The 23,590-nt window shown below is 37.8% G+C and overlaps 1 protein-coding gene across 5 annotated transcripts in view; it reads left to right on the top strand.

Moving 5' to 3' along the window:
- The window catches only part of MRE11 (MRE11 homolog, double strand break repair nuclease), a 71,281-nt gene that overhangs the window by 31,450 nt on the left and 16,241 nt on the right, over window positions 1-23,590 (top strand). For 4 of the 5 annotated variants that reach the window (XM_082339917.1, XM_082339915.1, XM_082339916.1 and 1 more), the window contains 5 exons: window positions 1,271-1,371; window positions 2,597-2,770; window positions 8,493-8,549; window positions 19,366-19,585; window positions 20,498-20,581. In XM_082339917.1, the coding sequence (XP_082196043.1) occupies window positions 1,271-1,371; window positions 2,597-2,770; window positions 8,493-8,549; window positions 19,366-19,585; window positions 20,498-20,581 (636 nt within the window). Of the gene's footprint in view, window positions 1-1,270; window positions 1,372-2,596; window positions 2,771-8,492; window positions 8,550-19,365; window positions 19,586-20,497; window positions 20,582-20,688; window positions 23,283-23,590 lie in introns of those variants that run through there. The other variant, XM_082339919.1, reaches the window with a different exon arrangement.

Below are 23,590 nucleotides of genomic sequence, written 5' to 3'. Positions count from 1 at the left end.
CAAAAAAGATTTCTATTCACTTGTCCTCACCACTTTGTAAGAGGCACACTGAACTTTGTGCCTCTTTACCCCCTAAGCCATTGCATAAACTTTTCCCTTTGCCTAAAATACTTTTTCTTTTTCCTTTTTTGCTTAGTAATTCTTATTCATTCTGCAAGTCTTTTTTTTTTTTTTTTAATTTATTTATTTATTTGTTTTTATTTTTGGCTGTGCCAGGTCCTAGCCATGGCACGCAGGATCTTTGTTGCAGCATGCAGGATCTTCAGTTGCGGCACGCAGACTTCTTAGTTGCAGTGCAGGTCTTGAGTCAAATGATAACTGCGTTTGCTATCTGCATGTTATTTTCAGCCTTCTTTGAGACGAATTAATTTATTTCTTCTCTGTGTGTCATATTTTCTGTTCTTACCTCTGTTGTAGCACTTACCATCTTGTATTGTGATCAATTGCTATTATGGGCGGCATCCTGTCATTTTATCATTGTGTTTTCCACACCAGGTCACACACATGCTAGACAGTTAATATTCATTTCCCTGACAAAGGTTATGAGCAGAGCACCTACCGGACCCTATGCTTTTTGACTTCTTGCCCAGTATTCTTTTTATTCTGTACCTGCTGTTTTTTGAGACAGCCATCCTGCCTAGGAATACAGCAAATGTGCTTGAAACCTGCTTCCCATTTGTCTCACAGAATATTAAAAAGATACGTGTTTAATGGCCAAGATTTAATTAAATTAATAATTTTTGCTGTTTCATCAAGGACATTCTTATGTGAAACTGGCTTTTTGTTTTGTCTTGTTTTGAACTGTGAGTACGAAGTGATGACTCTCAGTAGAACTCAGAGACACTGCCTTGACTCATCCCAAGGCACCGGCAGTTTTACCCACGACTGCTTGTGTATCGTTGGTGCAAATGTCAATACGGTGGAAGAGATAAATAACGTCTTAGTCTTATTATGAAATTACATTTGACCTTAAGCCCCCTGAACCAGTATGGGGGGCTCCCAGAGATCTGTGGACCACTCTGTGAGAACAGGTCCAAGAGACATACTACTTGGAGATTTGGAGAAGAAATAACAGACTTTGGGGAAACGACTCTAGATATTAGCAAAAATGACATGTTTTTGCCTCAAAATTTACTGCGTTGAGCAAACTGACAGTTGATAAAGTTTGGCCATACCTCCTTCACTGACAGCAACCTTCAGTGAGTTTGGGCACGTTAACATTAAAAGAGAAACTGCTACTTTTTTTTTTTCATGGACTTCTTTTTTCTAGGAGAAGAGATCAACTTTGGGAAGTTCATCACAAAACCCTCAGAAGGAACAACTCTAAGGGTAGAAGACCTTGTGAAACAGTATTTTCAAACCGCAGAGAAGGTAATTTCTTAGTTACAGTTCTCAGTTTGGATAATGGCTATCTTATAATAACAGATTTTAATTTAAGATATGTGTAATAGGTAGTTTAAACAAAATGAATCCTCAGAATGTCTCCATGAAGTAAGCAGGGTGACAGTTACATTCATTTATAGTTATTACGTATCAAGAAAAATAAGTGCTTAATTAATGTCAGTCATTAATATTGTTATTATTGTGTCTATTATTGTCAGTGTTGTTATCCTCTTTCTTTTTATTGCTACTACCTAAGTCTGAATCCAGGATTTAATTTTCTTGCATCTGGATGTAATTTCAGAGTTACTTTATTAATAAGCCACTGGATGGTGAAGCTATTCTTATTTTTGTGGGTATGTGCCACTTTGAGATCCTCTGGTTGTATTAGCTTCCTATAGCTGCTGGAATAAATGTCCACAAACTTAGTGGTTAAAACAACACAGGTTTATTACCTTACAGTTTTGTAGGTCAGAAACCAGACACTGGTCTCACTGGACAAAAACTGAGGTGTTGTCAAGGCTGTGTTCCTTTCTGGAAGCTGTAGGGAAGATTCCATTTCCTCATCTTCTCCAGCTCCTGGAGGTACCCGTGTTTCTTGGCTCCGGGCCCCCTTCTTGCATCTTCAGAGCAAGCAACACTGGATCTGTCTGGCCGTCGTTTCCCCGGATACTTCTTTGTGACTCCCTTCTTCAGTCTCCCTCTTCTATTTTCAAGGATGCTTGTGATTACACTGGGCCCACCTGGATAGTCCCTGATAATCTCCCAGTTTTGTAGCCAGCTGCTTAGCAACCTTAATTCCATCTGTAACCTTAATTCTCCTTTGCCATGTAACATATTCACAGGTCCCAGAGATTAGGATGTGGTCATCTTTAGGGGCCATTTTTCTGCCTACCACACTGGTTAACCTGCTCTCTTAGTCATCAGCTGCTATTTCTGGACTCTATGTCCCAGCCTCTCAGGCCTCTGCATTTTCACAAGTCCTGTACTCTACTCCTGTTTCTTGTTTTTACTTTGCTTTTTCTGGCCCTTAGTATTTATCAATAGGCTTAGTTACCATCCATTGATTTATTTTACTTTGCTGTGTTTTCCCTCCGATAACTAGATAACTTTTTTGTCTTTTTCTCTGGTAAAATTATTCTGTAATTTTCCTTGCTTATACAGAATTGTTTTGTAAGGAAGATGCTGCAACCAGTAATTTATATGTCTCTTACAGAACGTGCAGCTCTCACTTCTAACAGAAAGGGGAATGGGTGAAGCAGTACAAGAATTTGTGGACAAGGAAGAAAAAGATGCCATAGAGGAATTAGTGAAATATCAGTTGGAAAAAACACAGCGATTTCTTAAAGAACGTCATACTGATGCCCTAGAAGATAAAATCGATGAAGAGGTGAGTAAATAATTTGGGGTGGAAAATCTATTATTTAGATAGTCTCTCCTTAAGAGTAGCTCTAAGTTTCTTTCTGGTAAATCACTAATTAACTTCACTGATTTGTTTAGTTTTCTTATCTATAAATTGAGATCATAAAGTGAGGATTAAATTAGAAAATGTCTAATAAGTGTCTAGAACACAGTCTCAAATATGATTGATACCCAGTGAATGTTAGTTTTGTTCCCCATCCATAGTTAGTATCTTCTCTTGAAGATCATGAAAGTGCTTTAAAATGAACTTCATAGGGTGAAAATGTCTGCTTATCTCAATTTTTTATTAAGTTTTGATTGAGATTTTGAATTTCACCTAGGAAATGCAGTCCCTCTGTGCATAAAAGCAGAGGAAAAGCTCTTTAGATTTGACTACATAAAATTTTTTAAAGTTTGCATGTCAAATTGTCAAAAAACAAAATTAGAAGGTATTGACATGGAGAAAATATTCGTATGTGGGCAGAATAAAAGGTTAATATTCTTGCTACATTAAAGGGCTCTTATGAATCTTAAGAATATTAAACATTTCAATAGAGTAATGAACAGAGGACCTGAATAGGTGGTTCACAAAAGAAATGTAAATGGCTAATAGGCATATGAAACTGGTATTTAACCTAGGATAATCAAAGAAGCTCAAATTAAATGTATTTTTTATCTGTCAAAGTGGCAACAATTTGAGAAAGATATTTAGTACTCTGCTGGTAGGAGTATCAGAGTTTGAATAGCTGCACTGAAAAGCATTTTTGCCTTCTTAAGCATGTCAAGAAGCTTAAGGTTTGTCCTTTAACTCAGCCCTGGGAGATTTTCCTAAGACAATAATGAAATAGAGATTAGAATGGGGAGTAATTTATGTCAGTGTTATCTGCAGTGGGGAAAAGTTGGAAATGTTTTGGTAAAATAAATATTGGCACATACATAGTATGGAATACTATGCAGCTATTAAAAATTACACTTTTGAAGAACATGGAAAAGTATTTTCAGTGTTAAGTGGGAAAAGAATTCCAAAGAGGTAAAACTATACACAATGTGATCCCAGTTATTTTTATTTTATATGTGAGTGGGTGCGTGTATGCAAAGAATGGAAGAAGATATTCCAAACATTATCAGTGGTTATGCTCAGGTAGTGGGATTTTAGGGGATCATTTTCTGTATTTTCCAAATTCCCTCTAAGCAGAAGAACAAAATATTATTTTTAAAACTCATTCCCTTTTACTTTTATTTTTGTGCTTTTAGTTATTTAACATGATTCTTTTAAAGCCTTATGGTGTCAACTAATGTACAACCAGTAATATTAAATGCCAGGTGCTTTCACAGGGAAGGCAGATAATCCACACTCTACACTACTTACTCTGTGGCTCTGGATGTGTTAGGTGCGTAAATTTTTAGCATGGGTGGATTTGTCAGTCAAGTGCCATAAGTATAACATGACCATACCCCCTAAATGTAAAATGCAAAACTGTAAGACTCCTAGGAGATAACATAGGAGAAAACCTAGATGACCTTGTATATGGTGATGACTTTTTAGATTCAACATCAAAAGCACGATTCATGAAAGAAGTAACTGATAAGCTAGACTACATAGAAATTAAATACTTTTGCTCTGCAAAAGACAACGTGAAGAGAATGAGAAGACACGCCACAGACTGGGAGAAGATAGTTGCAAAAGACACGTTTGATGAGGGATTATTATCTAAAATATACAAAAACTCTTAAAATTCAACAATAAGAAAATTTAAAAATCCAATTAAAAAAATGGGCAAAAGACCTTACCAGACCAAGGAAGGTAGTCAGTTGGCAAGTAAGCATATGAAAAGATGCTCTACATCTTATGTCATTAGGGAAATGCAAATTAAAACAAGGAGATATGCCACTACATACCTGTCAGAACGGCCAAATTCCAGAGCACCGACAACACCACATGCTGGTGAGAACGTGGTGCAGCAGGAACTCTTAGATTGCGAGTGGGAATGCAAAGTGGTGCAGTCACTTTGAAAGGCAGTTTGTCAGTTTCTTATAAAAGTAAACATACTCTTCCCATACTCTCCAGCAGTCGTGCTCCTTGGTATCTACCCAAGGAGTTGAAAACTTATGTCTAAACACAAACCTGCACATGATATTTATAGCAGCTTTATTCATAATTGCCAAAACTTGGAAGCAACACAGATGTACTTCAGTAGGTAAATGAATAAGTAAACTGTGAAACATCTAGACAAGGGAATATTATTCTGTGCTAAAAAGAAATGACCTATCAAGCCATTAAAAGACATGGAGGAACCTTAAGTGACTATCACCAACTGAGAGAAGCCAATCTGAAAAAGTAACTTAATGTATGATTCCTGCTATGTAACATTCTAGAAAAGGTAAAACTGTGGACATAGTACAGAAATCAGTGGTTGTCAGTGGTTGGGCACCAATGGGATAAGGGGATGAAAAGGTGGATTCACATAGGATTTTTAGAACAGTAAAACTACTCTGTATCAAACTGTAATGGTGGGTTATACATGTATACATGTCATTATACATTTGTCCAGACTCATAGAATGTACACCACCAAGAGTGAACCTTAAGGAGTTTAGGTGATATGGAGTATGTAGTGTCAGTATCGGTTCATCAGTTATAACAACTGTACAGTTCTGGTGGGGGATGTTGATATTAATAGGGGAGGCTGTGCATGTATGGGACAGGGCTATATGGGAAATCTCTGTGCCTTCCTTTTAATTTTGCTGTGAACCCAAGCTGCTCTAAAAAAGTAAATACATAAAACAAACAAACCCTCCTTCCCACCCTCCACTCCCCAAAATGATCATCCACACCTGGAGTGACATCATGACTTTTGAGAGAGTGTGTGTGTGTGTAGCATGGTGGCTAAGAGTATGGACTATAGACCAGATGACCTTACTCGCTCTGGAACCGTCAGTGAAGTATTTAACCTCTCTGTGCCTCAGTTTCCTCATCTATGAAATGGGGATAATAGAACCGCATTCAAGGTTGTTGTGAGGATTAAAAGAATACATGTAAGCCCTCAGTACACTGGCACATAATGCCTGCTCGGTATTTTTACTCTGACGCTCATTTCTCTTCTGTGAATGACTCAGTGCTTTTGATATATCACGTGCCGCCTCGAGCACTGTTACTTGCTATGCCGTCTTTAAAAAAAAATATTATTCCTGTATTTTTCCCCTTCTACTGAATCTTAACAAACATGCTGCTATTTCTTTCAACAAAACTCTGGAGCCTAGATCCTATTTCCCTTTCGCTGTTATTCTATTTCTTTTTTCCTCTCTTATAGCAGAATTGCTTCACAGAGTTTTCTGTATTTGCTGCCCAGATTCTTCACCTTCATTTTTCTCTTAAATCCATCTATTCAGGGGTTTCGACCCCCTCATTCCAGTGAATTTACTCTTGTCAAAGCACCAGTGACCTCCAGTGCTAAATCCATTGTCCGTTCTCCATCTTAAATCTCACTTGACCTCTTCTTAAAACCTTTTTTCCATTGGCTTTTAGGGCTCCACACTCTTCTGGTTTTCTTCCCAGCTCATTGTATGTGTATTCTCAGTCTCTGTTGTTGATTCCTCTCACCTCTCCAGCCTCTTAAGTTGGAGTCTCCAGAACTCAGTCCTTGGACCCCTTCTTCATCTACATATTCCTTTTGTATTGTCACCCAGCTTCCTGGCTTTAAATACTGTCATCTGGTGATGACTTTTCAAAAGTCTAGCCCAAACCTCTCCTCTCAACTCAAGACTTTTGTAGCCAGCAACCTGCTAGACCTTCCACTTGGATGTTTAATAGACCTCTCCAACTTCCAGCATTCCCAGTCTGAATTGCTGAACCTTAGCCCCTGCTCTACCTGTAGGGTTCTAGTGGAAGCACTATTCTTTCATTTGCTCAAGCGATAAACCTTGAAGTTATCCTTGACTCCTCTTTTTCTGTCACCTATATCCTGTCTGGAAATCCTTTAACTCTGCCTTCAGAATATATTACAGAATGTGACTATTTCTCACCACCTTCATCTCTATCAGTGGTCCAAGGTCTGGCCATTTCTCACCTAGATTACTCCTGTGGCCTCCAAACTGGTCTCCCTGTTTCTGCCTGTGCTTTTCCTCCACACTCTGTTCTGTCCTCAGCTCAGCTGGGCTGTTGGTGATCCTAACATAGTTTAGATGAAGTCACTCCTGCCTAAAAACAAAAGTCCTTACAGTTGCTCCCAAGGCCTTACTCAGTGTGGTTCCTGTTACTTCTTCATCCTTATGTCTGCTCCAGCCCAGCGACCTCCTTGCTGTTTCTTAAACATACCATGCTTCTGCCCCAGTGCCTTTGCATCTATTCTCTCCTTTGACTGGAATGATTTTCCCCAGTTATTTGCAAGGTTCACTCCCTACCTTTTAAAATCTTTGCTACCTTCTTGCTTTGCTACTTTCTCCGTGAGGCCTTTGATGATCATCCTGTAGCCTCTCCTCAGCACTCTCTGTCCCTCTTCCTGCATTACTTTTCTCTGAGCACTTAACACCTTTTGCAAAGATTTCACAGGTTCACATATTTGAAAGGACTCATAAGACTCCACTGAACATACTCACTTAAAGTTTTTATTTAAAGGCAACCGATAACAGTACAGCAAGAGAAGGAGTATAGGCAGGCATTAGGGATCTGAGAGACACCAGGTGTCTGTTTCTCATGTCCTTATATGCACACAGCAAACCCGGGACAGAACACCAAGATCTGTGCAGAAGTTTCCAGGGAGTCTTTTATGCCTCTCTGGTCACATAATCAAACCATGCTCTCTAACTGCTCATGCAGGTTGAAATCCATCAGTAAATAATTTGGCCCTGGGAAAGCCAGAGGCTCCTCAGAGGTAAGGATGGAGCTTTCTCAGTCTAGCTGTAAATTAACTTGATCCTATACACTTTCTAAAATACAACATAACTTTTTATTTTGTGTCTTACTTTGTAACACACACACATGCACACACTGATTGTAAGCTCCATGGAGGGCAGAACTCTTGACCATTTTGTTCATTATTGTATTCTCAGTTCCTACAATAGCACCTGGCACATAGCAGCTTGGCTCAGTAAACATGTTGCCGAGTAAATTATTAAATAAATGGAGTTTATTTCTAGCTACATAACTATATTATAAGAGTTTTTGTGAGCAGGAACCAGTAAAAAAGGAAGCTTTGTATCCTTCATGGCACCAGGGCCAGGGTTGGCAGACGGCAAACATTTGGTGGTTGACTGTTAGCAAAATGGGTCTTCAGGGGCCCACCGACCTCAGGTACCATTTCAGAGAGCCTCCTGGATGACTTGCAGCCAGGTGGCCAAGAATGATTTGAGCAATGTAATAATTCAAACCTATTCAAAGAGACGTTTTTGTTTTTAGCTCTTCTACTGAAGTATAACACCCATAGGACATCAGAATTTTTTCCTCTGCAGTCCTACAGGCTGTTTTTCAGTGACTTGGAACATTTGGTCAGCAGGTAATATCATTTTGCTTAGGGCCAATTTTTCTTAGAGTACATTTCTGAATTTTTAATGTGAGTCACTGGGGAAATATGACTTCTTTAATCTTTTGTGAAACAAAACTGTACTTGAATTTCCGAGTTTTATGTTGTAATGGAAAACATCAGTTAATCAGTTTTATATTTACATAGCAGACACGTTTGTAACATGTTTCTGATTTATTCTGTTACAATCCAGGTACGTCGTTTCAGAGAAAGCAGACAGAAGAATGAAGAAGATGATGAAGTTCGAGAGGTAATTTTTCTGAAAATTCCTTTATTATATGTCAGCTTGTTAAATCAGAATAACTAGTAGGTTTATTCAGAGTAGTCAGTCCACAGGATCTCTGTTGGGTGGGTAGGACTGAGCAGGGGTTGGCTGAGGACCGCTGCCTTTGACTTATTCCAATTCGGCCTACGAGTATTCTGCTTGCTGATATTCTCTTTTTTTCCTTTTGCTCTTGTTGAAAACTTACTTAATTGTGCTTGTGTGTATGTGGTGGGTGCGGGCATGGAGGGGAGGTGCAGGAATAGTAGCCCGAAGAAATCTTTTTTTTTTTTTTTTTTTTAATTTATTTATTTTATTTATGGCTGTGCTGGGTCTTCGTTTCTGTGTGAGGGCTTTCTCTAGTTGCGGCAAGCGGGGGCCGCTCTTCATCGCGGTGCGCGGGCCTCTCACTATCGCGGCCTCTCTTGTTGCGGAGCACAGGCTCCAGACGCACAGGCTCAGCAGTTGTGGCTCACGGGCCCAGCTGCTCCGCGGCATGTGGGATCTTCCCAGACCAGGGCTCGAACCCGTGTCCCCTGCATCGGCAGGCAGATTCTCAACCACTGCGCCACCAGGGAAGCCCCCGAAGTGCTCTTTTTAATGAAAATAATTCCCAACTGCTATTAGAGCATCTTTTCAGTATAAAATCTTACCCTACTGAGCTGATATTGTTCGGGGCAAAAAGAAAGAAACTTAGTGTTTTGGTCAGCAGTGTCATCATAGGTAAATACACAGTGTCCACTGGCCTTTCTAAAATGTGGAAATTAGCCTGTTCACCCTCATCACTGTCTTTTCAGTCACTTTGGAGATTAGGGACTTGAGGTTAGCAACCGTTAACTGAAACTTCGGGCCTCTTTCTGATACTTGGTGAATTCATGATTGAAATATATTTTCCTGTTTTCTAATTGTCCTTAGTGTTTGATGATTGCTGTCTAGTACTTAAAAATTATGTTATCAATTATTTACTTTTGGGCTTTTGTCTTGATTGCTCTCCTTCAGCATTTTGTATAGTACCTGTTGTGGGTAGCCATTCTGTTTTTTATTAGGAATATAAATATGAAAAAGGTGTAGTCTGTGTCCACCAGAGATTCTCAATTTGGTAGGTGAGACAGATATATGTAGAAAGAAAATTTTAAACGTTATGACCTGAAGTTTCATCCTCACTGAGTTCATACAACTGTCCATTTTCGTTCCCTAAATATTTCAGAACTGTAGCTGACAGGCGGTGAATTGGAAAGAGTTGAAACGTGACATATCCCTCAGATTAACTTTGACAGGTCCCACTGTCTTCTCTGCTACAATAAAAAGGGGATAAATAGGAGCCCTCTCCCCCCTTTTTAAATAATATTTTTTGCCTTATTTTAAGCACACTCCTTAGGCAAAAGTCAAGACCTGAGTCACTAAGGAGAGAAGGAAAAGCACCCTGCTTAAGGAGAGGGAGACTCAATTTACTCTTTTCCCCCCTGAATTCTTCCAAAGGAATCCTGTTTAGTAGTTGACTACTAGGTAATACCACAGCCTTTAAGGTCAAGGAGTTTTAGACTCTGATAGGAAAAATCGATTATCAAATAATTCTTCTCTACCATCTTTAGCGGTCATAAGATAGACTCTAGGTTTTTGTGGGGTTTTTTTCTTTTAATGAAACTTCCAAGTCTAAATCTGATTTACTTCATCATCTGACATTCCATACTTGCTATTTAGGATTTTTTAACTGATCCAGTAATGCCACTTACCTGGAATTTTAGGGAATAGGAAAGTGACACTGTTGGTGTTGTGGGTTTTTTCTTTTCTCTGTCTTACTATAGAAGTTTGATGTTCTGGGACACTCCTCCCCTCCAAGTTGTGTCCCACTTCATTAGAATATGAAGAAATATGAACAGTATAGTAACTCAGTTAATAACCTGTCTTTAAAAAGAATATGCTAGGATAACCTTCTAAATGTCTAGTTGTAATAGGTTTCACAGATCTCTTTCCCTTATACCACTTAACACTATCCATGCAGTAAGATAGGAAATTTTGCAACATAAGCTAACATTACCAGCAATAGTACCAGTATTGACTGCAGTGTTTTCCCACACCGTGTCTTTCATTAATAGCCTTCAGTAATTGATTACAGAACTAAAAGCTACCACCATCCACTAAATTTCACACTCAACATTCCCAATATCAAAGTCATTCTCCTAAATAAATGTATTGAGAAAAAATAGAACTGGTTACCTATTTGACTTTATTCATTACTGTTTTCAAGGGGAAAAGGGAAATGGTATTTATTAAATTTTTGCTATGTGCATTACTTATACTAATCTCAGTTTCTATTTTACAAATGAGGAACCTGAGACCAGACTTCAGGTCACATGGTGGGGCTGGATTTTGAACCTATTCTACCTCCGAGTCTGCACTTTTCCACCATACTATGTCCTTTCAGGGCTTTATATTATAATAACATTAATACAAGGTATGGCCAATGAATGGCTAAAAATTTAAGACTTCTAAAATCATGCAGCACGTGAAGATCACTTTATAATAAGCATAGAATCAATTGCTTTTTAAATTTTTTTACAAGGTGATTTTTGGAAACTAAGAGGAGAAAGCTATAGATTAGGGATCCCCTACCACATTTATTATATTTGTATTCATCTTATATAGAGTGCCCTTAAAGTAGAAAAGGAAGTTTGCCAAATGGTAAGAATGAATGCTAGAAAGAAATGATTCTTGGTTCTTGGATTATTTGACTTAAACTTGATTAACTTTTTCTTTTTTGTTTTGTTTTGTTTTTTAGGCCGCACTATGCGGCATGCGGGATCTTAGTTCCCCGACCAGGGATTGAACCCGTGCCCCCTGCATTGGGAGCACAGAATCTTAACCACTGGACCGCCAGGGAAGTCCCTTGATTAACTTTTTCAATTTCACAGATTATAGAAATATTTCTTTATAATGGACCCTTTGTGTTTGAAATCGCTAATCTCAGTTTTTCATTAGTCTTTTAAAGAGTAAGAGTGAATATTTTATTCAAGGATGGTAAGGAGAGGGTATGAGAAATTTCATATGGGAGTTTTTCAGAAGAAAGAACTTTGGAGTTCAGATTTTCAGCTATATTTTAAGACTATAACAGGTAATCAGGGCTTCTTAGGTAATTTTTTAGTATGCCATAGGGTATTATAAATTTTTTCATTCTCAGCATTCTATTTTGAACTTGACTAATAGAGTTTGAGACTTTCCCAAGCTGTGGTTCACAGTTTTGCACAATTATTTAGCTCAGAATATGAATCCCAGTATCATACTTAAATTATTTAAACAGACAAACAAAAGCATTAGTCCTTCCAGTAGAGAAAAAACATGCTTTAATGTCTTTTTGTTCACATAGAAACACTCTCAAGTATTTTCTTTAATTATAAGTTCATATTTAAATAAAAGGCCAAATAGTAAATATTTTAGGCTTTGCAAGCCATATATGGTGTCTGTCACGTATTTTTTTTTTTTACAATCCTTTAAAAATGTAAAAACTCTTCTTAGTCTGATCCACAGTCCATAGTTGGACTGGGCCTCTGATTTCTTTCTTATGTTCTATCTGAATTTGAGGCAGGGTTGATACCCTCTTTTAAACTGTAATACCAAGTGAAGAGTGAAAAGGCAACCAATAGCATGGGAGAAAATATTTGCAAATCATATATCTGATAAAGGATTAATAACCAGAATATATAAAGGGCTCCTAAAATTCAACACAAAAAACAACCTAATTTAAAAATGAACAAAGGGCTTGAATAGATATTTCTCTAAAGAAGAAATACAAGTAACCAAAAAACACATGAAATGATGCTCAACATCACTAATCACTAGGAGATTCTAATCAAAACCATGAGATACAATTCACACCCCTTTGGATGGCTATTATCCAAAAATTAGAAAGTAACAAGTATTGACAAGAAAATAGAGAAATTGGAACCCTTGTGCATTGCTGGTGGGAAGATAAAAGCTACTGTGGAAAACAGTATAATGGTCCCTCAGAAAATTAAACATAGAATTGCCATATGATCTAGTGATTCCACTTCTGTGTATTTACCAAAAAAAATTGAAAGCAGGGACTCGAACATGTATTTGTACACCAATGTTCATAACATTATTTACAATAGCCCACAGGTAGTAACGATCCAAAGTCTATCAAAAGATGAATGGGTAAACAAGATGTGATAGATACATCCATTGGAATATTCTTTAGCCTTACAAGGAATGAAATTGAAGTATAGAATGGTACATACTATATCATGGATAAACCTTCAAAACATTATACTAAGTGAAGTAAGTCGGACATAAAAGAACAAATACTATATGATTCCACTTACATGAGATACCTAGAGTAGTCAAATTCATACAGACAGAAAGTAGAAGAGTGATTATCGGGGTTTGTGGGGGGCGGTTAGGGAATGAAGGGTTATTTAATGGGTATGGAGTTTCAGTTAGGGATTATGCAAAAGTTGTGGCAATGGATGATGGCAGTGGTTGTACAACAGTGTGAATGTACTTAATGCCACTGAAATACACACATAAAAATGGTTAAAATGGTAAATTTTTATGTTACGTATATATTACTACAAAAAAGTGCAATAATACTAGGGTAGTATATTTTTAAATCTCGCAAAAAGTATATGGAAACATTGTCTTGCCATTGGCCCTATGCCTCCACTCATGAGGTAAATTCATAGAAGTAATGTAGTTCAAAGATATCAGTAAAGTCCACAGTCTGTTGTACAGAAAGATAAAGTATTATCTGAGTATAATGTTTGAGATGCTAAAATGAAGATGTAGTATTTAGACAAAGGCAAAGTATGAAATTTGGCAATGGTGATAATTCATTCAAAGAAGTAATAATCATAAAAAGGCATATGTGTTTAAAATTTTGCTAGATTCTGCCAAATCACTCCAAATATGTTACACCAGTTCCTCTCCCGACCAATAGTATTAGGGAGTGCTTATTTCCCTGCATCCTTATGGTCATGACATATTACTACATCTTTTGATCTTTACAAATCTAAGTGGTGAGAAATTATTTCTTACTGTTGCTTTTAACTCATACTACTTGTATTACTAGTGAGTCTGAGCAATTTTTATGTTTGTATGTTATATTTATATGAAACACCTGATCATGTTCTTTGCATAGAATATTCTTTTCTTTTGGCTAGGGCATTGGTCTTTCTGTAATTGGTTTATAAGAGCACTCGGGTGAAAGTGTGTGCACACTCTGTATGTGTATTTGTGTAGTTACAGAGTTAGGGTTTTTGTTATGTAAAAGAAGTATCCACTTGTTCCTGAGAGTTTTTTGTTTGCTTGTTTAAGTCCAGAATGGGTAATGAATTAAGAGCTTTTTTGGCATCTGTGAAGATAAGCATGCAGGGTTCTTCCTCCTGTGTTCTGTTAATATGGCGAATTATATTATTTCCTATCCTATTATTGACCCAACCTTAGTATCATTTTGTGAAGCCCCTGATAATAGGTGTACTGGTCTTTCCACGTGCCCTGGGATTCCTTTTGTTTGCTTTGATATTCATGAGTAAGATACTGTAATTTTCCTTTTGTGCATGCAGTCCTTTATCAGTTTTCAGTACCATGTTATGCTGGCGTTATAAAAACCAGCCGGAAGCTTGCTTTCTTTATGCTCTGTTCCTATTGAAATAGCCATGGAATCATCTGTTCTTTGAAGATTTGGTAGAATTTACCTGTGAAGCTTTCTGGTTGTGATCCTTTTCGGGAGTGTAGTTCTTTTAAGAATTTTCTCAAAATGTTGTTAATTAGTCTGTTGAGACTGTCTAACTTTTCTTGATTCAGTTTAGGTCATTTATTTTCCAAAGTACTTAGAACTGAGCAGAGTGTTTTATCATAATTCTTTTAATTTTCCTTAGATCTTTTCCCCCTCCATTCTCCTTTCTTTGCTTTAATTTAACAATTCATTTTTAAATTGTTTCACGTGTTCTGATATGCAGTATTTTTATTATCATTTTCTAGGTATTCTACAATTTTGTTTTGTTTTGCAGTTTGGAGTCCAGGCTTTTGTCTTATTAATTTCTAATTTTATTGCATTGTGATTAGAAAGTATGATAAAATTCTTTTTACTATTTAGAATTGATGTTTTTCTTAGCATCCCATTATATATCGGTTAAAACATTTCATGGGGTTTTGAAAAGAAGTATATTGTTTATTTTCAGAGTACAGAGTTCAACATGTATCAGTTAGATCTACCTTATTATGTAATTCAGGTCTCCTTTTTTCTTTTAAATATATATATATTTTATTTTATTTTATTTTATAAATTTATTTATTTATTTTTGGCTGCCTTGGGTCTTCGTTGCTGTGCACGGGCTTTCTCTAGTTGCGGCGAGCGGGGGCTACTCTTCGTTGTGGTGCGCGGGCTTCTCATTGCGGAGGCTTCTCTTGTTGCGGAGCACAGGCTCTAGGCGGACAGGCTTCAGTAGTTGTGGCACGTGGGCTCAGTAGTTGTGGCTCATGGGCTCTAGAGTGCAGGCTCAGTAGTTGTGGTGCACGGGCTTAGTTGCTCCGCGGCACGTAGGATCTTCCCGGACCAGGGCTCAAACCCGTGTCCCCTGCATTGGCAGGCGGATTCTTAACCACTGTGCCACCAGGGAAGTCCCTGTATATGTATATTTTAATGTAGAGCTAGTTCTCGTTTTTCATGGTAGTTGTATTCTATAAAGTCACTGTAAACACTGAGTGAACACTGAACTGTTGCTCCTAGGGGAAATACAGGAATAGGTTCCTGCCAGCCACTGGTTACAACATTTTTGTTAACTGATTAATATATAACCTTTTCCATGTGTGTTTCTGTTTTAAGACCTTACTCAATATATATCATTGATTCATTAGCATTGGACTTGTGGCCCATTCAGCGCATGCCTTAATGAAGCGTATATGACGCGTGTGTTTCCTCCATAAGGCACATCACAGCTTCTTGCACTTAGGAACCCTAGACAGCGCTTCAGCACTACATTGGGGGCCGTTTTAAAAGTAAAATCCCCAGCTGAAAGCACAAAATTGTGAACACGGCACTAAACGTACTATGAAAAGGATACTCGTTTAAAGAAGGCTGAGTGTCGCCTCGTTCGACCTCATCTGGGAAGGTGTGTGTCAGGCGATTCAGAATTTTCACCTCTCTGCACGTGTCCATGAATGACCACAAATGCATCAGGAGTTAGAAATAAATTTTGGCAAGTAGGTGAATTTGCATATACGGAGTCTGAAAATTATGAGGATTGACTGTACTTCATCTGGGACAAGAAAGATGAATTGAAATCTTTTTCAACTATTTTTTCTCTGTATCTTTTTGGTTGTATTTCCTAAAGTTTTGTTCTTTTGGAGTTGTAATGCCATGTTGAGCCGTTCCCGTAGTGACTTAGCTGTTGTTTCACTTCAGCAAGTTCATCAGTGTGAAGCTGGGTTACCTCCACCTCCCCCGACCCGCTGCACTCCTGCTTCTGCCCTGCCTGCTCTGTGCTTATCTCCTCATCTAGCCCTGTCTCTCCATATTTCATGGCATCACACAGAGCTTAGAAAAGCTCTAGATGCCTATTCTTAGACCCAGAATTAGTCATTCCAAGCAAGAGAGACTGTTGTCATGGCCTCTTGGCATGGGTAGATCAATTTTGGAGCTCTCTGCACTGTCTGAAACTCTTCTCAACCTTCTCCCTTAGCCAGACCAAATATTCACTATACCCATTAACTCTTTCTCCTAGGTTTTGTGTTTTGTGGGTGGAGCAATTTTCTAATTTTATTCAAAAAGATAGTTTTAAAATTTTTGTTCTCCTTGTTACATTTTGATAGGTTTAAAGGAAGAGATCAGGGCAGCATTGCTCTTACTCTGTTTTTAATCAGAAAATCTATATTAATTTCAGAGTTAGGATATTTCATTAAGTCTCAAACTTGTCTTTTCTAGACAGTTTCTTATCAAATTAAAATTTATTAAGTTAAAATCTTGGCCCTCAGGTTTTTATTATTTCCAGGCTTTCAATTGTTTTGTTCTACCTAATTCTTTTTACTATATATTTGTAAGAGATTATTGCTTATGTTTTTCTGATTATAAAAGTAATATTTTAGAAAACGTACATTGTAGCAAATTTGTAATATTCAAGAATAATGAAGAAAACAAAAAGCACCCTAAAATGTCATCACCCAGAGATAGCAGCTATTTTTGGTGAGTTTTTTTCTTTTTTCTTTTCTTTTTTTTTTAATTTCATGAAACAAGAAATCACTATCTTTTGTTTAAATCCATACACCTAAAACAAATATCATATAATATCGCTTATATGTGGAATCTAGAAAAATGGTACAGATGAACTTATTTGCAAAGCAGAAATAGAGACACAGATGTAGAGAACAAACGTATGGATACCAAGGGGGGAAGGGAGGGTGAGATGAATTGGGAGATTAGGATTGACATATATGCACTACTGTATATAAAATAGATAACTAATGAGAACCTACTGTATAACACAGGGAGCTCTACTCAATGCTCTTTGGTGACCTAAATGGGAAGGAAATCTAAAAAAGAGGGGATATATATACACGTATAACTGATTCACTTTGCTGTACAGCAGAAACTAACACAACATTGTAAAGCAACTATACTCCAACAAAAATTAATTAAAAAAAAATAAATCCATACACCTATTCTCAGTCTTCATCTGGGTTGAACTCTCAGCATCTTTTAAAATAAAACTATTTTTCAAAAAAAAATTAAGAAAACAAGTCCATTTACAAGAACATCAAAAAGAGTAAAATACTTAGGAATAAACCCAATAAAAGAAACATAAGACTTGCACAATAAAAATCATAAAATGTTACTGAAAGTAATTTTAAAAGTCCTAAAAAAAAAAGTACTAAATAAATGAAATGATATCCCATGTTCATGAATTGGAAGACTTAGTACTGTTTAGATGACAGTAATCCCCAAACCCCATCTGCCTTTTTCTCTTTTTTTTTTTTTGGCAGAAATTGACAAACTGATCCTAAAGTAATGGTAATTAAAACAGTGTGGTACTGGGATAAGGCTAGACAAATAGATCCATGAAGCAGAATCAAGAATCCAGAAATAAACTCTGACATTTATGGTTAATTGGTTTTCCAGAAGGGTGCCAAGATAATTCAATGGGGGAAAGAACAGTCTTTTCAACAAATGGTGTAGGGACAACTGGATATCCATGTGCGAAAGAGGCTGGATCCCTGTATCACACAGTATAAAAAAATTAGCTCAAAATGGATCAAAGAAGGGGAAAAAAAGGATCAAAGACCTAAATATATGCACTAAAAACATAAAACTCTTAGAAGAAAATATAGGAGTGGATCTTTGTGACTCTGGATTAGGCAATGGCTTCTTAGATATGACACCAAAAGCTCAAGCAACAAAAGAAAAAATAAACTGGAATTCATCAAAACTTAAAACTTTTGTGCTTCAAAGGACGCCATCAAAAAGGGAACAGACAACCCAAGAAATGTAGAAAATATCTGCAAATCATATATCTGATAAGGGTTCGATATTCAGAACAAATAGAGAACACTTATAAGCCAACAATAAAAAGACAGATAGCCCACTTCAAAAATGGGCAAAGAATTTGAATAGACATTTCTGCAAAAAGATACACAAATGAAAAGATGCTCAACATGATTAGCCACGAAGGAAATGCAAACCAAACCCACACTAATACACCATTTCATATCCATTTGATCTTTTGTTGGGTCTTCATTGCTGCACGTGGGCTTTCTCTAGTTGCATCGAGCAGGGGCTGCTCGTCACTGTTGTGCGCAGGCTTCTCATTGTGGTGGCTTCTCTTGTTATGGAGAACAGGCTCTAGGTGCATGGGCTTCAGTAGTTGTGGTGCGTGGGCTTCAGTAGTTGTGGTGCGTGGGCTTAGTTGCTCCGCAGCATGTGGGATCTTCCTGGACCAGGGCTCGAACCCGTGTCCCCTGCATTGGCAGGCAGAATCTTAACCACTGCGCCACCATGGAAGTCCACATCCACGTGATCTTGATGCTTGGAACATTCTTTTTGGGTGGCACGGGGTTCATGACACAAGATTATTTTTCTTTCTCTATAGATTGTTACTTTAATTGGTTCTTCACTAGAGAAACAAGAATCTCATAATTGGTTCTCATTACTTGCTTGTAAAGCTCCTTCTGCCATGCCTCTAGATTCTGCCATTCTTGCTCGGAGAAATAAATGGCCACATCCTTGAAAGTCAGAGGTAACGGAGCTGGCTCAGCCATGGGCCCTTGCGGTCCCACCCAGCCCCGGATGGGGTTACGGCCAAGCCAGGTGTCCCGGCTGCCCGCGGCACCTCCCCTGCGGCAGCCTCCTGCTCCCCACCGACCTCGAGTTTTTTTTCTTGTTATTTATCAAGAGCCCATTGTACAAAGTAGCTCAAATGATGACAGTCTCTTAACAAATGGTGGTGTTGCATTAGGGGCGATTGCCAACTTTCCTCCCAGTTCTGAAACTTTTGATTCTGTGAAATTTTATGGTTCTTGATACACATTTTCAAAAGGTCTCATTTTATACATTTTCAAAAGGTCTCATTTTACAGGTATCAGTGGTATTGTAAATTGATCTAACAAATTGTGGGCACTGAATTTGATTGATGGGGGAGAGAGCTTCTCCTGTTTTACATTTTTTAGCATGATTAGTGAGAAATAATAGTTTAGACACTTTGGCAATATGAAATGTCCATCTGAGTGACTGGATTAATGACTTTTAGGCTGCTGCATTGTCTACTGATGTGTATTTTCCTCTTGTCATCCCTCTTAGGCCATGAGTAGGGCCAGAGCCCTCAGATCTCAGTCAGAGGAAGCTGCTTCCGCCTTTAGTGCTGATGACCTTATGAGTATAGATTTGGCAGAACAGATGGCTGATGACTCTGATGACAGCATCACGGCAGCAGCCAGCAAAGGAAGAGGCCGAGGAAGAGGCCGGAGAGGAGGAAGAGGGCAGAATCCAGTGTCAAGAGGAGGATCTCAGAGAGGAAGAGGTTAGCACCGAGTAGTCTTTCTTACACATTCACACTTGGCAGTTGTGTGGGAAATTCAGAATTGTGTTCATCTTGGCAGAATTGAGTTACACAGTCCTTTAAAAATTTATTTTTATAATGCATAAAAACAGTCTGTAATGTAGTTCCAACATGTACATTTCATATTAATAAATTCTGAATGGCCACATGCACATATAGTTTGAATAGTTCTTAACACGTTTTTTTTTAAAGAATTTCATAGTGCTTCTCACACATTGGGAACATTTAATAGACATGTTTACTCTTACATGTACAAAGTAATAGTGAGGCAAACACTTAAGGAAAATGTCTAGCTAATGCCCACTAACAGCAGGAAGAAAACTCCAGATTATAAAAGTTATTATTTTTGAAAACTGCCCCTACACAATTTGATTTTTTAAAGCAGTCATTAAATTAATTGCCATCATTGTGTCTAATGTGATACTATTGTCATTGAATAGTCCAAATAATAGAAGATAGTCATCCAGTGACTTCCTGATGCATTATAGAAATCCATCCCTAGGAATATTTTTAAATTATTTTTTTATTAAATATTTATCTGTCGGAATTTTAAGCTGTTAAAATAGGTAGTACTTTAGTTAAAAATCTCCCAGGAGAGAAATCCCCATCTTCTAGTGATAAGGTTTTCATTATCCTTAGATTTATAAATTTTTTCCTTATATTGTAATTGGAACAATATGAACCAAGTGTGGCCTAAGAATAGTCTCTGAAAATTGATTGATCAGACTCTAGATGTTTCTTCTTATATATATCTTTGACATTTTACACATAAACTATGTTTTGACGTAACTATTTAGTGGTGTTTTTTTAAAAAAACAAAAAAAACCTTAGCTACTGATGGACTTGTATACTGACCGCTCATTATTCTAACAGCAGGCGCTGCTCTGGAGACTTCTACTCGAGGCAGAAGTTCAAAGGCCACTATGTCAACATCTAGAAATATGTCTATTATAGATGGTGAGTATAGACTGCAAAAGATCACCTAGCAGGTACTTATAAATTCCAACACAGGAAGACTCAGGAAACCCCATGAGTAAACCTTACTGGTTTGTGTTGAATCACAGGATAAATTATGCTGATTTAAAAGACCTTTGCCAGGCTTCCCTGGTGGCGCAGTGGTTGAGAATCTGCCTGCCAATGCAGGGGACACGGGTTCGAGCCCTGGTCTGGGAAGATCCCATATGCCACAGAACAACTAGGCCCGTGAGCCACAACTACTGAGCCTGCACGTCTGGAGCCTGTGCTCCGCAACAAGAGAGGCCCGCGCATCGCGATGAAGAGTGGCCCCCGCTTGCCGCAACTACGGAAAGCCCTCGCACAGAAACGAGACCCAACACAGCCAAAAATAAATAATAAATAAATAATAAATAAATTTTTTTTAAAATAATAAAAAAATAAAAATAAAAGACCTTTGCCATTCATGGAGGCTATTGAAGAGGGTGGGCTCTAAAAATTAATTTTTATATCCTACTTTAGACAAATTTGATTATTTCCTTTTTATAAAGGGATCACTAAGACATGGAAATGGCAGTTGGTCCGTGTATCAACAATGATTAAGAGAGAAGGAACTGCTTCTTAATGTACTGTAAACTTTCTTTCCTCATGCTGCTTTTGTCCATCTCTACTGTTAGTATAGAGTCATGTGAGCTGCATTTAAGGGAAATTATAGTTAGGATTCTTTGAATTGATTTTGTGTATGTGCTGTGGTCTAAAAATTAGCCTCAAACTAAGGTAACCTATTTTTATAAACTATTTTAATAATAATTTAATATAAAAATTTAATGAACTATTTTTAATATTACAGTTTATGAGATCAGAGGAAGTTGTAAGTCAGATCTGTGAAAATATATGTTAAAATAGGTGGTGATATTTTTTTCTCCCTACCATTCAGAGTATATCCATATGTATTTTATTTATATTATCTTATTATTTGAGATTAATTTTTGACAGATTGGAGAGTTGGACTAAATCTCACAAGATGAAATTTATCAAGGGTAAATATAAACTGTATTTATGTCCAAAAGGACAGCTGCACAGAGAAGTATATGATATTAGCAGGGAACCAAGTTAGAAAGACTTAGGTCACTAAGGTTGTGCAGGTTGATCTAACTGTCCAAATCTAATGGTGCCTTAAGCACTATTAATAGAAGTAATGCTTCTCTACAGCAAGGAAGTTCTCCCTCGTACTGATTGTATGTATCATGCCAAGAATACTGTGCTCATCTTTTGGAACCATATTTCAAGAAAGATGTCAACTTTATATGATCATTCAGAAGAGAAACCATATAATATAAAAAATTTGATAGAAGGAACTTAGGATATCTAACCTGGGAAAAATTCAAGTCTTTACAGAAATTAAGTTCTGTTATGTCAAAGATCGAATAGATTTGATTTGTATAGTCCTAAAGACAGTGGTTTTAAATCTATTTTAAGTTATGGATTCTGGAAGCTATGTCTCCTACCTTTAAATAAGTACTCATATGCAATTGTACTCCATTTCAAAGGGCTCAGGGACCCCCATGAAGCCTATCCACGGGCTCCAGGTTAAGAACTACCAACCCAATGAGGATAGATGGGAAAAGCTAATCACACACAGATTTAAGTTTATTATGTGATAAAGTGGACCTGGAAGGCTTAAGAACAATTTCACCTACTCCCTCTTTTATAGACGAGGGAATTGAGCTAAGTAATTTGCCCTAGGTTGATAAAACCACTAATAGTACTAATAATAGCTAATACTTATGAGACGATTACTGCAGGCCTCTCAACAGCTCAGTGGGATAGGCACTTATTATTTCTCTGTTTTACAGAAAAGGGAACTGAGGCTTTGAAAAGATATGCAACTTATCCAAGGTCTCACAACTAGTAAATTCTAGAGCTTGAATTGATTCCACATTCTCTGGCCTTCAGAGTGAGTAGGTAACCACTCTACTGTTAGTTTCCAGAACAAGAGAAGATTAGAGATTGAGCTACTGGCTCTCAGTAGAGAAGTCTTTGCATTATACGGAATAATCTATCAACCAACATAAAGACGGTGTAAGCTGCCTCAGAAGGAAGTGAGTTGTGACTCCATCAGAGGAAGTTTTCAATATTTTCTGGATGACAGATGACATTGGAGAAAGGATAAAACCATCAGCTCTATTAAATGATTCTTAAAGAACCTTCTTATCAGAAGTTCTGCTGCTATGTTTTTATTCAAGGATTATTCAGTACTTGAGTAGGGCCAGCTGAGATCCTTATCTTTTGACTTCAGAAGTATATTGTCTCTGTTCCCGTTTAGAAAATGGCATTTAGAAAGATGCTGTGACATTCTTGGAAGGTGTAAGGTAAAAGCAGAGAAGGGAAAAGGAAGTGAAAAAAGGCAGCACAGGGCTTCCCTGGTGGCGCAGCAGTTGAGAGTCTGCCTCCTAGTGCAGGGGACACGGGTTCGAGCCCTGGTCTGGGAAGATCCCACATGCCACAGAGCGACTAGGCCTGTGAGCCACAACTACTGAGCCTGCGCGTCTGGAGCCTGTGCCCCGCAACAAGAGAGGCCGCGACAGTGAAAGGCCCATGCACCGCGATGAAGAGTGGCCCCCGCTTGCCGCAGCTGGAGAGGGCCCTCGCACAGAAACGAAGACCCAACACAGCCATAAATTAATTAATTAATTAATTAATTAATTTTTTAAAAAAAGGCAGCACGGTAAACAATCTGGGATGAGTTCAACGTGTAAAAAGCTTTGTGACTTTGGACAAGTCACTCACTCTCCTAGTTTGTTTACAGGTGCATTGGGAATAATCTTGCCATATTGGATTACTCTGAAGATTAAAAGCAAAAAGGCTTGGAATTCGCTGGTGGTCCAGTGGTTAGGACTCCACCAAGGGCCTGGGTTCAATCCCTGGCTGGGGAACTAAGATCCTGCAGGCCACGCAGTACAGCCAAAAAAAAAAAAAAAAGCCAAAAGCCTGGCACATAGTAGGCTTTTG

Source organism: Balaenoptera borealis (genome assembly GCF_965194805.1).
Source record: "Balaenoptera borealis genome assembly, chromosome: 11".
Taxonomy (NCBI): Eukaryota; Metazoa; Chordata; class Mammalia; order Artiodactyla; family Balaenopteridae; genus Balaenoptera; species Balaenoptera borealis.
This window is presented reverse-complemented; position numbering and strand designations above follow the sequence as displayed.